Source organism: Stegastes partitus, unplaced genomic scaffold (genome assembly GCF_000690725.1).
Source record: "Stegastes partitus isolate 25-593 unplaced genomic scaffold, Stegastes_partitus-1.0.2 Scaffold1925, whole genome shotgun sequence".
NCBI classification, from domain to species: domain Eukaryota; kingdom Metazoa; phylum Chordata; class Actinopteri; family Pomacentridae; genus Stegastes; species Stegastes partitus.
Window position 1 is genome coordinate 18,601 of NW_007579656.1, and position 13,967 is coordinate 32,567.

The 13,967-nt window shown below is 40.8% G+C and overlaps 1 protein-coding gene across 2 annotated transcripts; it reads left to right on the top strand.

Moving 5' to 3' along the window:
- The first annotated feature begins 958 nt into the window (after positions 1-958).
- Positions 959-11,779, top strand: gyg1b (glycogenin 1b). 2 transcript variants are annotated; one of them, XM_008303045.1, is made up of 8 exons: positions 959-1,064; positions 2,717-2,852; positions 2,985-3,159; positions 3,266-3,428; positions 8,794-8,920; positions 9,894-10,110; positions 10,526-10,564; positions 10,800-11,779. In XM_008303045.1, exons 1-8 carry the CDS (start codon positions 1,058-1,060, stop codon positions 10,947-10,949), a joined length of 1,014 nt encoding a protein of 337 aa, XP_008301267.1. In that variant the 5' UTR covers positions 959-1,057; the 3' UTR covers positions 10,950-11,779. The 2 variants fall into 2 exon arrangements, with proteins under 2 accessions (XP_008301267.1, XP_008301268.1); XM_008303046.1 differs by lacking the exon at positions 10,526-10,564.
- Positions 11,780-13,967: the final 2,188 nt, after the last annotated feature.

Below are 13,967 nucleotides of genomic sequence, written 5' to 3' on the forward strand. Positions count from 1 at the left end.
TGCACTCAAGAGCTCAACTCAGTCAACTTAAGACTTGTATAATACAAGAGGACCTCTGTTCCATAACCCGAGTTATGGAACATTATATACCAAAAAATATAGAAAATAGTGATAAAATCCAAAATCACTTCTGTTAAAACTTTTGACTCTAACATGCCAACAAAGGAAACAAAATTGTGAAGCTGGCTTCATTATAAATGCATGCTAATTAGGGCACTTTTAGATGTGCATCAATTGCATATTTAGACATGAAAACTTGCAATAAAGCAACTGTACATAGCCAAATGTTCCACTGGATAAAATTCTATCCCTGCTCACCTGCATTTAAGTGTCTCCACTTAAGCACAGTTCAGCCCCCTCTTCTGCTAGACTTATCTGTAAAAGCACCACTTGATCTGAGGATGAGCTCCAGAGCAGACAACTTAAAATAATCCACTGTTGTGTAACACAGCGGCGGACCTCTGACCTCCTCGGCTCCCGTCCGTTTGTCCTGCTGTGGGCCGTTTGTTCCACGAGATGGCGTCCAAATGCCAACGGTTTTATTATAATACGGAACACGGTGTTCTTGAAAGTGTCTCGTTACTGAAATCATCCTCGTTCCCCCCACAACCACCACCACCACCTCCTCCATCCATCCATTGTCAGTGAAGATGACAGCGGGTCAGAGCGGAAAGGTCAAGGAGGCAGAGTGAGCGCGTGGGGGTGGAACACGAGGGTCTAAATTAGAATTTTTTCCCAACTTGTAAACAACATAAAAACGGATAAAAAGTGTGTTTAGAAGTATAGAATGCTGCTTTTTTAAAATTAAGTGTAATTTAATTTTTGTTACCTCAGTGTTCGCTTCTAAAACGAACTCCGTGAACCAGCCGGTGGGGGAGTGGAGGCTCGTGTCTGCAGCAGGTGGGTGTGTGGTGGGACGGTCACATGACGCTGCGCCTGGCTACTGTCATGCTGGTATAAATCCACCTCTGTATATTTAGTCAGTCCTTCTTCTCCACGCAAAGCTGTCCGTCTTCAAGTCCAGGCTACCACGTAGCTTTCGACTTATTCCTCAGTCATGGCTGGTAAGTTATTTTTTTCTTTTTCTTATTTTTGTTTGTTTGAAACATTTGCTTCAGCTCGCTGCTGTCGTTTCCCCTCAGACGCGACTTTTGTTGAGAGTTTTTAAAAACTACTTAAAGTCAAGCTGATATAGAGAAAATGCGGTTGATATTGCTTGATAGGAAGTTTTTTTTTGTTGGTGGTGCATTTGAACAGCAAACGAATGTTGAAAGCAGCTGCAATGTGTTCAATTAGCTGCTGAACATTGTGTCTCCAGTTGTGTAGCTGCAACTCCATTAGTCAAAGAAAGCATTAAGTCTGCATCCTGTCATATAAAACATTAAAGATTCATTTTATTTTAAACTATCAACTACCTCCACATTCTCTTCTTCCAACAACATCTCTTGAATGAAGTAAAAGTGACATTAAATCAGTTTGAAAGTCCCTCAATCTCATTTTTCATGACTAACTTTCTTGCAAAATGAGCTGCAGATTCACTCCAATCTGGGCTGCCTTTGAGCTGATCTCCATCTTTTCCTTTCTAACTTTATTAATCATGTGTTTCATGTTATGCATGGGCACTGCAGCACTGGATGTACCAATTGCAAAGGGGGCGTGAGAGGCAGGAGGTGTGGCGCTTGAGCAGTGAGACAGAACAAGTTTTCCTGGCAAGCCGTGGTAATGGGAGCCATTGTTCTATGGCTGGCCTGGAGTTGGAGAGGAAACAAAATCACACTGCAAGCCCCCATTAGCATTTCATGCACGCTCTACCTGCCGCCCATTACCGGCTGCACGGTATCAGGGGCTTTAACGAGCAATCCAGGTGGGATTCATCCTGGCTCACGTCGCACAAGCATCCCAGCTGCCGTGCTGATTTCATCATCTCAATTTATACGTCCTCTCACAGGCGAGTCATTGTTCGCAGCCATGACTTGGCAGGTAGCTGGCAGATTTTCCCCCTCCCTGCAGTCTGAGGTGGTGGTACAGAGCAGGCACCACACTGCAAATAAAATTCACCCTTACGAGACATTTAATCTTTTACTGGGCACCGAGGTCTTATTTTTCTCGAAACAAGCGAGAAATCTTCCACTTCCTCAGAGTTGTGGATTGTCGGGAACATTCAGACTTCAGAGTATCTGCACAGAAGCACTTCTTCCATTACCCAAGGGAGCAAGGAGCTGTTGCTGTAATACTTGGCTCCAAACACGACTGATGTGATGTCAAGACGTACGCCGAGCAGTTACACGTGAAATAGAAGAAAGTTTTTCAACTATTTGAAACATCAGTGCTTCATGTTAAGGTGTTATCCATTGACGAAAACAAAGGCTTCTTGCTAATATTAACAATTTAAATCCAGTTTGTGTTTTGCATAAACACTGCAACCTCACTGCTTTGCACTAAGTGTCATTTAACTTATAGTACATGATGTACTCACGCACTGAATGCGAGCCAGTTAAATCCCAAGTAAGGAAAACGGCTGGATGACAAAACACAAGATGCAACTTTGTACCTACAAACTTTTTTTTCTTTTAAATAATAGAGTGCAGAGATTTAAATATGTGGATATTTTGTTATTTTCTGTAAATTACTTCATTCTCCAGAACTATTTACAAAGACTTTGGCCTAATTTAGCCATTATTTTTTTTTAATGTTCTTATTTTTTGTCTCTTTACAGATCAGGCCTTTGTGACGTTGGCTACCAATGACAGCTATACTCGGGGCGCCATGGTTCTGGGCAAGTCCCTCCGTAACCACAATACATCCAAGAAGCTGGTGGCACTCATTGGTCCACAAGTGTCTGAGCCATGCCAGTAAGAAACAAACCTCCCCTGCAACCAGTAGCACAGCATTTCTGAATTCTGCCTTATAAGCATTCCTGTCAGCTCCTGTTTTCCACCTGGATGCTTCATGACGATTAATTTCATAGTATTGTAACTCGTCAGGTCTGTGCTGAGGAGGATCTATGACGAGGTGAGGGTGGTGGATGTGCTGGACAGTGGCGACACGGCACATCTGGCCATGATGAAGAGGCCTGACCTGGGCGTCACCTTCACCAAGCTCCACTGCTGGACCCTCACACATTACTCCAAGTGTGTTTTCATGGATGCAGACACTATGGTGAGACCAACAGAGCATTTTACTTTAATAAAACGACTTCAAGATGCTGTGCAATACAGTTGCCTACAAACATGTTTGTCTGGATTTGTTTGTGTCTGCACTCTAGGTGCTTTCAAATATAGATGAGCTGTTTGACAGAGAGGAATTGTCAGCTGCTCCGGACCCTGGCTGGCCCGACTGCTTCAACTCCGGCGTGTTTGTTTTTCGTCCTTCCATGGAGACTTACGGCAAACTGCTTCAGTATTGTACAGAACACGGCAGCTTTGACGGTAAGACAGAGGATACATTCTTCTCTGTGTTCACTGACGGGTTTTGTGCTGAAATGACAAGTGGATTTATCCAGTAGAGGACTCGTTTTGAGTTGTTTATCAAACACAATGTTGAGCATTTGTCGTTATAGTTTCTAAAATGTTGCTTTCCTGTATAATGGCATTGAATATGAAATATCTTTGGGTTTTGGACTATTGTTCAGACAAAGCCAGTAATTTGAAGACACTGGAAAGTTCTCACAATTCATCAAAGTAGCTACATTAATAGTTATGTGATCATTATTTGCAGCCTTAGTTTTTTTTAAAGGACTAGTTAAGCATTTTCAGAGATGCACTCAGTCACTTTCTTGCAGAGTTAGATGAAAAGACCAGTGATGACGTATTGCATAACTCGTATGCATATACCGTAAGGTCAAAAATGGTTTACAGTTTAACTTGCAGAATAAACAACAACATGTGACATGTTCATTAGGGAGATTTTGGGATTCAGCATGGTGCATATTATTCTATTGCTGGATAGAGCCAGATTAGATGTCTCCCTACAGTTTTTTTTTTTTTTATGCTAAGCTAAGGTAAACCTAAATGGTTAAACTATTACTATAACTCAATATACCCATCAGCATTTAGTAGTTTTATTCATGTGGCTCCAATTCACAACAGAATTAAACTCAGGACACTCACAAAGTACCTGTCCAGGGTGTCCCCTGCCTTCGCCCTAAGTTGGCTGAGATAGGCTCCAGCCCCCCTCCCCCGCGACCCTAATGAGGATTAAGCGGTGTATAGAAAATGGATGGATGGACACTCACAAAGTAAAGTCAGTACCTACAATATTATATTATAGAGACAAACTAAACAAATCCAAAGATTCCCTCTGAGCAAACACGTTGACAATTTAAAGAAAAAACTCCCTGTTAACAGGAAGAAATCTCCGGCAGAACCAGGCTCAGGCAGGGCGGCTGTCTGCCTCAACCAGTCGGGTTAAACCTACTTCTACAAGTTGTGTCATTTAAGTTTCCCTCAGAATGCATTTTTCACATTTTACTGCCATCAGTCATCCTCAAACATTTCGGCTTTGACCTGATGTGAGTAACATTAAGTTCTTGGTAACATGATGCTAAACTCAGCCTGTTTATCTTTTGCTATAAGTAAGGCCTTTATCAAGCCTGGTGCCCAGACACAAGGCCCTCCTGTCCTGTCAGAGACTTTCTACCTCTGCTGAGTTATTCTCAGGGGCTCGCTGGGGTGGGGTGGAGGTTAAATTTGAGAGGCCCTGTTTTGCACAGAGCACCAGTTGACATTCAGCAGCTCTTCTCTGTGAAGTGTACTGTAACTGAATTGTGGTCGTAGCTTTGGCTCCATAGCAGATTTAGTGAATAGCTCTTCTCAAATCAGTGGCTGAAGAGATCATTGGAACATGCTTGCGGGGGGCTGTGGTTCTTACATACTGCAGGTTTACCACCTTTGCTTTCCAAAAAAAGAAATGTTTTTTGAACATACCATAAAACAGCTGAAATCCTGACACTTTGGCATCCAGCAAACACTGCACCGTGACAGAGCGTTCATTCATGGTAAACTGTGATTTGAAGCACTTGGATCTGCGAAAATAAACAATTATGTCACCTCAGTCGAACTTCACACTCCTTCTGAAATAGCAAAAAACTCTTATTCAATGCAAAGTGGAGCTAGCATACAGCTGGCAGCTTTCACTTACTAGCAAATTTCAAATTCTGTCACTTGATAGCTCATAATTCATACATATTTTGATGCATTGATGGGTTGTTCTGTGACCTCAAATGACAGTGTCCTGCTTCTGTTAACCTTTATTTAAACTTGTAAATCTTCTCTTCCAGGAGTCAACACACTTTAAGCAAAGGATTTGCTTTATTTAGCCTATGGTTTATTAAAGGATTTTAAACAGGATACGATATTTACAGCTATCAAAGTAAACTTGACAGCATGCTCTCGAGGACAGCCTTTGTAAAGACAACAAAATCACTTCACATATCTTTGGTATTTCTGTACTACAGTTTCTTGTTATTTCTTGACCAACATATGCGTTACAAAATCTTAATTTAAGATCTAATTACTTGTTTTTTTGGAGGGGGGGGACTTTGAAAAACATAGTCTTCTCTGGCAAATGCAGTTTCTCACCTGTTTTTCCAGTTGAACTAATGCTGCATTCGATGGCAGCTGTAAACTCAGGATCCACAGTCGTCAACTAGGAAAAATCAAAGAACACCAGAAGTTTCTTTACTTGCATGAAGTACATAAGAAAAGATACGATTTTATTCATCCTGAAGCAAATTCATGAGCAACAAGTCTGTTGACGAGCATTTGTTGAATGTAGAAAAGCAGCAAAACATACCTGGAGGCAGCCATGGTTTCCATCAAAGACTGCATAATTTTGAGGTCTGACCTCCCACTTCCGAGGTACATCAAATGCAGCATAAGATCATCTGTGACCCCCTTTTATCAGCTGACAACAAGAAACAAAAAACGCTATTAATTAGATTTCTCAAGCATGATGCGTCAGTCCTGCTGATGCACTGGTGAGGCTCTAAACTAAATCATCGTTTCTTAATGTAGAATGACCTCAAAAATGTCAGTAAACAAAGGAAACAGTTGTGGAGTAGGCAAAACAAGATGCAATTTATAGTCGGGCTTGGAAGTGCCGGGACTTGTTAGTGCCATGGAATCTCTTTAACGTTAAATGACAAGCCTTTTCCCTTGTGATGCTGTGAAAGAGATTCCATCAGGGGGAGTTTATTGGAAAAACCAATTAGTTTGCTTATTATGGGCCCGTGCTTTCAAGTGCCAACACATTCTGGCTGCCACAAGTGTTAGTTGGTAGCAGTTTGCACATCACAATCACAACAACATACAAAAGACATTATTGTGTTATTTATTTTCCAAGAAAGACTCCCGTTTTCAATTAAAAGTAACTGATTCTTCAGTGTCATTTCGTTTATATTTTCTGTCTGGTGTTTCAGTGGGATGTTTGTGTCTGTATGCCTGATGGCATGCTAATGGGTAAAGCTGTCTTATTTATAGCCATGGATGGTCTTTTCATGTGCACTGGGGCATGAGTTGAAGTTGCTTTGACCTTTAGCATTTCAGTTCCACTCTACTACATGGAATACATGATATATGTGTGCAGCTCTCCGTGTCTGTGCAGATCTTGGATGATACTGAAAAATAGCTGAGGAAAGAAAATAAGTGGTTGAACCCAGAGGCTCTATATCTCTGCATCTGTGGCTTCAGTGCTGTCTGCTGCCAAAACAAACTGGCAGAGTTAGATGCACATTCTTGCTGAGCTCTGCTCATCCCCTCAAAATGAAGACACTCAGCCCCATATTAAGTTTTGAAAATCCCCAGTGGAGGTTGAGGGTTCGGACAAACAGCAGCTATGTGTGTTATTTTAAACTGCAGCAGTCTGCGGTTTCACAGACTTTACAGTCCTGTTCTTTTTAGGAGCCATATGTGAAAGTTCTATTCACAGCCAACATCTCATCTTGTCCCAGAGTCAGTTCAGTGCCTTACTATATGACGAGTAGATGAAAGAAGTCAGTCGTCAATGAGCTCATGTCATGCTTTTTGCTTGGCTTCAGTGTACTGGCAGATATGATGATGTAACAGAGGAGATGGTGAATGGAAACAAGGTTGTGATAAGCTTCAATTCAGATGTATGCTTTAAAAATAACTGGCGTACTTAACATCAAGTATATCCCTGCAGCCCAAACATTGTCCAATTCAGTGTTTATGTAAGTCAGTGCCATGAGAAAGGCTGCCCCGGCTCCGAATTAGCCAAACTGAGCGCGGGTGAGTGGTTGTCCAGCCCTCCAATTGAACCCCCGAGGACCTCAGGCAACTCAAGTGCAAACTTTTAAAATGAGCGTTAACCCAGAGGGCGAAGTTAATTCACGTCACCAGCACAGAGTGAGGGAAAACTTTTTAAATGCTTGTGTCTAGTTGGATTATTTGAAGTTGGCTGGTCATGAATAGAGCTGGGTATTGCTGATATTGGTGCAGATAATGCACCTGAATTTCTAATATCAAAATGATGGCATTTTTGGATACCCTTTTCAGGAAAAAAACGAAGCACAAACATTTCCTAACAAATTAGTTTCATGCATTTAAAGAAACAAAATGACGTGAATGGCAAATGCTGACATGCCTAGCCTTTGTTATGAACATATTATACAGTGCATGCATGAGAATCTGTGCCATGTGTAAATAAGTTGTGTGACATTCTGTGTACATCTGCTGTATGATTGATCCCTAATGGCATTTAACACAGAGCTGTGTTTGGAAAAATGCATGTAAATGGGTTATTTGCATCACTGCATTAGTGGAGAAGTTAGAAGACAATCCGCTGTACAGTCTTGCATTTGACGTGCAACTCCACCAGCTATTCATTATATGTTTAAGTGAGGAATTTATTAATTTAGCTGCACTGATTGGCAGGACTATGAGAGATGAAAGGGCAAAGGCAGAGCAATCTAAACTAGCTCTGCCTTCTGCTAACAGGCTACGTACTACAGCCTATTGAAATGCTTCCTGTGTTGCCGAGCAGAATTTGAATTTGAACTGCAGAGCATCAGAGGTCAGCGAACAAACAGCAGGCAGTAAATCTCTGTCAGATGAATGAATCCTCACCGGTGCAGATCCGTCAGCCTTTTCATGCCATGATCTCTGATATGTTGCAATCACTGGGGAGTAGAGTGTCAACGGTATAGCACACGTGACTGGACCGTCCTGTACATCATGTCTCTTTAACCTTCTGTGGTCACTATAAATCTAGACTGCGCTCATGCATAACTTCATACTTTCTTCTAGCACCTCAGGAAACCTTCTTTTAAGTATGCACAGCAATCTGTGAAAGAAGGAAACTTGGTTGTGTGTTCTGAATGCGTGGGAACATTTCTGTAACTGCTTGTCTGGACGTATACCTTCAGCAGACTGCTGAGTAATGCAGACGGGTGTGAGCGGAAACGGTAATTAATCCGTTTGTCACAGGTGTGCTTGTCATTTGAATGACACAAAACCTGACAAAGCATTTTGTTGAAGCTGCATTTAGTACGTTTAGTAAGCTAAGTTGGCTGTTACACCATCACAACAGTTTTCCACAGCATGCACGCACACACATTCTAGCAACAAGACACATATGCTACACATTCTACCATCTATAACTGTTAGTGATCCATGGAAATATCATATCGTATTTGAACTGTAAAATCAAAGTGTCAAAACACATCTGATTTTTGTTTTTCTAATAAGTGGAGTATGAGAATGTCAGAATGAGCTTCCTCTTTTCCATAGTTGTTAAGTCATAATGTTCACATGTTGGTACATGTTTCTGTTGCAGGCGGAGACCAAGGTGTTTTGAATGGCTACTTCAGCGACTGGTCAACAGCTGACATATCCAAACACCTCCCCTTCATTTACAACCTCAGCAGCATAGCCATCTACACTTACCTTCCAGCATTCAAGCAGTGAGTGTGTGTCTACGATTTCAGAAGAATATGTTCACATATCTGCTGTGAAATTGTCAAAATCACAGCTACGTTTTCAACATTTAGGTTTTTCTGTTTAAGCTACAACAGCACTTGCACTAGGCAGTTGAATTACTCTACAGCGGTCCGTCAATGTGACGGACATCTTGTATACTGGATGCAAACCCAAGTCGTAAGTAGATACCGGAGCACATGGACACGTCGTCGCATCGTGACATGACATCAGGTTACGAGTGAGATGAGCCGTAAGATTCCAGCAGCTCAGCTGGAGCGCCCCCCAGCAGACCCTCAGCTCAGGGGTTGGATATCCACCCTGAGCTCCCAACAGCTGATAGCAAATCCTAAAATAGAGCACTTTATTTAAAGACCTTTTATGTTTGCCTCCAAGACTGGGCATTGTGTGCCCTGTCTTAAGCTGCCCCTCCTACCCTCATCGCATGTCTGCCTCTACAACTATACAAACAAATCTCATCAACAAGCTCTTAGGTCTGGCATTTCCTGGCATCCAAATCAGGACGACGGGGCTGTTAAACATGTCTTTAGTTGTTGCTAGTTGTCAGCAGTAGTGCTTAGAGTTCTGGCAAACGCAACAAAACAAACCCCACAGGGAGACATTCAGGTTTATTTGTGTGCACATGCAGTTTGCCAATGCTAAGTAGACATCCATATCTGTAAGGGTTGTGCTGCAGCCTCAGACATTGCAACACACTTGAATCAGTGTTTTTCTGATTCACATTTCACAGACAGACTTACTCATGTTCCATCCTCAGCCAGATTTCTAACACTGACAGTTGTTGTAAGGCTTCGATAAACATGGCCAGTGTGCTTCTCACAGAGCCACTTTTGCTTCTGACTACCTCCAGCTGCTGTATCTTAGTTTGTAACATCTGCAATAAAATGTTTGTGTTTTTACTAGATTCTAATCCTCATTTATGTGCATTTCTCATTTCAGATATGGTGGAAATGCCAAGGTGGTCCATTTCCTGGGGAAGACCAAGCCATGGAGTTACACATTTGACCCCAAAGCAAAGCAGATTTCAGGGAGTGTGCAGGACGCCACCTCACATCCCACCTTCCTGATGGACTGGTGGCTCCTGTACTCCAGCACTGTGGTGCCCATGCTGCAGGAGCAGTACGGAGACCAGCCTTTCCACTCCGGATGTGTGGAGGTAAATGAACATGGATTAAATTGTTTAAATTTTACCTGCACACCTGCAGTTAAATTCAGTATTTTTTGCCAGATTTTCCCTTTTTTTTTTTTTAGAATGATTATTTAGTATTACATTCACTGGGCTAGCTTGCAAAAGAATGAATATAATTCAAGTAAATGATAATCAAATAGCTTCTCTTGATCTCCAAAGTGTCACATAACCAACTTTTTACAGCTTCCAACTTCGCTGACCATCAACATGCTGACCATGGTTTCCTGATTATCAGGCTCGACAAAAAACAAGATGTTTTCTTAATTGTGGTGCTTGCATGGCGAATTCAGGAATACATATATATTGAAATACAGTATGCTAAACGTAAGTGTTAAGTTTAATTTGTATAACTCTTTTCTGTCTTCCTATTCGTCTCATAAAGTTCCCGTACAGTGACGTGGTCACTTGTGAGAGTGGACAGGTACGGAGAAGACGGTTTGGTTTTTGTAGTTTAGCTGTAACAACAACTTGTTGGCACCTGGTTTAATGCTATTACTACTCTCCCTCTAAAATCCGAGCTTTCGTGTGTGTTTGCCTGTGGCCATTAATTTGGAAAGGCAAGTTCAATGCTTTTAAAAAGCAATAAGCGCAAATGCTGTGGTCTGTGCTGTCATTCATTTTCTGTTTTCCTGCTGTTCTCTTCTCTTTGCGCTCAGGGCGAGAGCAGCTCTTTGTATGCACAGGCACACCAGCCCCTGATGTCCTCAGAAGAACGGAAGCAGAAATGGGAGCAAGGTCAGGCCGACTACATGGGAATGGACTCGTTTGACAATATCAAGAGAAAGCTTGATGTTTTTCTCAAATAAAGAAGGAAAGATGCAGGATATCAAAAGAGCACTTGCAGTTTAACAGACTGTCACCACAGGTCTTTCGAGAAAATACTGCACAACAGGTTGCCGTCTTCCTTCCTACCTGTCTCTCAGCTAGAAATGAGCCGAGTCTTTCCCTCCACCAGCACTACCCCCTTACCCCCCCACCCCCACAAACTCCAAAGACAGTGCAATTTAAATGGAAAAAAGTAAAAATATAATGAACGGCTTTAATTGTCTATGCAAGATGGTGTTTATTCAGTTTACCCTGTAACAGTTATCTGTTCTACACTGTGAAGAGAATCAGGATACATAAATGTACTTATGAAAACCTTAGCAATATTTTTACATGTCAGTGCTCTTTTTGTATAAAGGAGATGGCAACAAGAGTTCAACTGGGCCTTTTGTATCAGTGTGACTAAGATTTACAGTCACTTACATGTACATTCTTCATTTTTTTTTCATCTTTTTTTTCTTTTCTTTTTTACTATGCCGTCACCTAACAGTCTTCTTAATGTTTTCTTTTTTTTCCTCAAAAGTTTATTTCTCTTGTTTTTTTGAATTGAAACAGCCTCTGTTTAACATAGATATACGAACATGTTTACAGCGCTTCTAAAGGCCATAGTGTGGCTATATTCATGTACACATGTAGATCCTTAGTGCCTTAGTGTCTTGCTCTCTCTACTGCCACCATCCTGTCATTTCTTGACCTGCGGCTTTTCTGTAGATGACTTGGTTTTTGACTTTACTGCAATTTACTTGATCGGGATGTTGGCTGTAACACAAAACCTTTCTTCTGGAAACATTAAAAACGTCATTGAAAGTTTTGGATTTGCTTCAGTGGTTTTTCTTCGAAATCTATGATTCTTGCTGGAACTATAATTGCCTAAGTGAGTTTGCTCATTCTGTCTGGTTAGGAATTATCTATAAAAACGCCATCCAGTTTTTGCAAAGAAATGAAGACAGATAATATTTGCTAAATCAGACTGTAAAGGGGCCATGGTTTTTTTTTTTTGTTTGTATGTACAGTGTTAAGAACTAAAGAAACCTACTGAATTGAGCTACTCCTATACAAGTCCTTTGATCCAGATTCTATTGGTTAATGTACTCACAAGCAAGTTTCTTTTGACGCACGAAGTTTCACTTTCACTACAAATGAACTTAACAGATTAACCGATAAATGTAACATAATAACAGTACAAGGATTACTGGGTGAGAATTTTAAAAAGGACCTACAATGAAACACAAGCGGAAATCAAGTTCCACAATGTAGAACAATACAAAACACAAATGCTAGGAGGGGAAAAAAGTCAAATGTAACTTAAAATGGGTAACGTAACATTGCAAACACAACATAATTCATCTGCCAATGATGATGTTTCTCAAGAGATTAGTTGTCTTAAAGCTTTTTCATTTTAACCCAATGGACAGAATCGGAGTAGTTTAAGTTTAAAAATAAATGTTGGGGGAAAAATTGGGGAAAAAAACTATCGACGTGTATATAATATTTGTACAGAAGACAACAAATTTATCAGTTTCTAGTTGTTGTTGGTTTCTGTATTCAGATATAAAAACATGTTTTCTGTAATAGTGACCAAGACATATCGAGACTCAAGAGACTTGAACGATTACAATCATAAAATAAATGAGAAATTACTTAAAGGGGAAACTTCAGGTCTAGAATTGCGAATGTATTGATTGAATGGATAGAATCTGAGCAAAATTTTAATATGAATCTATTGAACCTTTTGGGGGGACACAATGAAATCTACTAAATTCTGATATTCAAATATTCTTGCTGGGCTTCAAGGTGACGAGGTGGTTAGCACCGCGTCCCTGTGAGGACACCTGGGATCTTTCTGCGTGGAGTTTGCATGTTCTCCCATGCAGCATGGGTTCTCTCTGAGTTCTCTGGCTTCCTCCCACACAGTCCAAAAACATATTGAGGTTAATTGGTGATTCTAAATTGTCTGTAGGTGTGAATGTGAGTGTGCTTGGTTGTCTGTCTCTAAATGTAGCCCTGTGATACACTGGTGACCTGTCCACTCCACTTGGAGGACACGTTACCTACATGGTTCCACATCTGCACAGTAGGTGGACGTCTAAGCGTTCCACACATGTAGACTATGGAGTCAAAAGTACCATGAATTGCCTCTTCTTTGTCGTGGAAACTGTTTCTGCCTACCACATTTACTGAATTATTAAACCGAGCTGGTCTTGAGAGCAACTAAAAATTGCCACAGAATGCATTAACTGAAACAAAATTCTTTTCCCTGCCCAAAGTGCGTCATCGGCCCACCAGTGTACCAATAATTCCCCTCTTGTTCAGGAGCTGCATGTCATTTTTATATCAAAACCTCGTGTAATCTCTGTTCAGCCTATCTTGTGTCCTGGTCATTGTGGCCTTGCACAATGACTACTGAGCAGGTTAAGTGCTGCAGTACAAACCAATCCTGTCAAAGCTGTGTTGGACAGTTAACTTTTGGACCTGCCTCAAAAGTACGATTTTCAACCTTATGATTATTTACCATCATTATATTTGCATTAGATTAGATTAAACTTCATTGTCATTGCACAGAATACAGATGAAGACAACGAAATGCAGTTTGGCATCTGACCAGAAGTGCAAAAGAAGCTGTCAAAGTGCAGTGCAATGCAAAAATGTTGAGGTGGAACACCTTTAAGGGTAACATGAATGTGTTAAGATATATATACTATGAAGAGTTCATGTAAATGTGGACAACAGATGAATATCCATGATGTAATATGTATAGACTAGTATGTGTAATATGGCTGCATTTGGTGTGCTACAGTAATAACAGAATAAACAATATGAACAGAATGGTAGGAACACCAAGTAGTAAGTAAATAGAATAAGCCGTAGGTGTGACAGACAAATAATACAAAGATTAAACAAAACAAAAAAAAGAAGTAAATATTTGGATTGAGATAAATGACACTATGAACAGCATAAACAGTATGAACAGTGGATATGAAATGCAATCTTATGTGATT

Coding starts and splice junctions, on each gene's coding strand:
- gyg1b (XM_008303045.1), top strand. Junction 2,853..2,984: donor CAAGTGTCTGAGCCATGCCA/GTAAGAAACAAA, acceptor GTAACTCGTCAG/GTCTGTGCTGAGGAGGATCT. Junction 3,160..3,265: donor TCATGGATGCAGACACTATG/GTGAGACCAACA, acceptor TCTGCACTCTAG/GTGCTTTCAAATATAGATGA.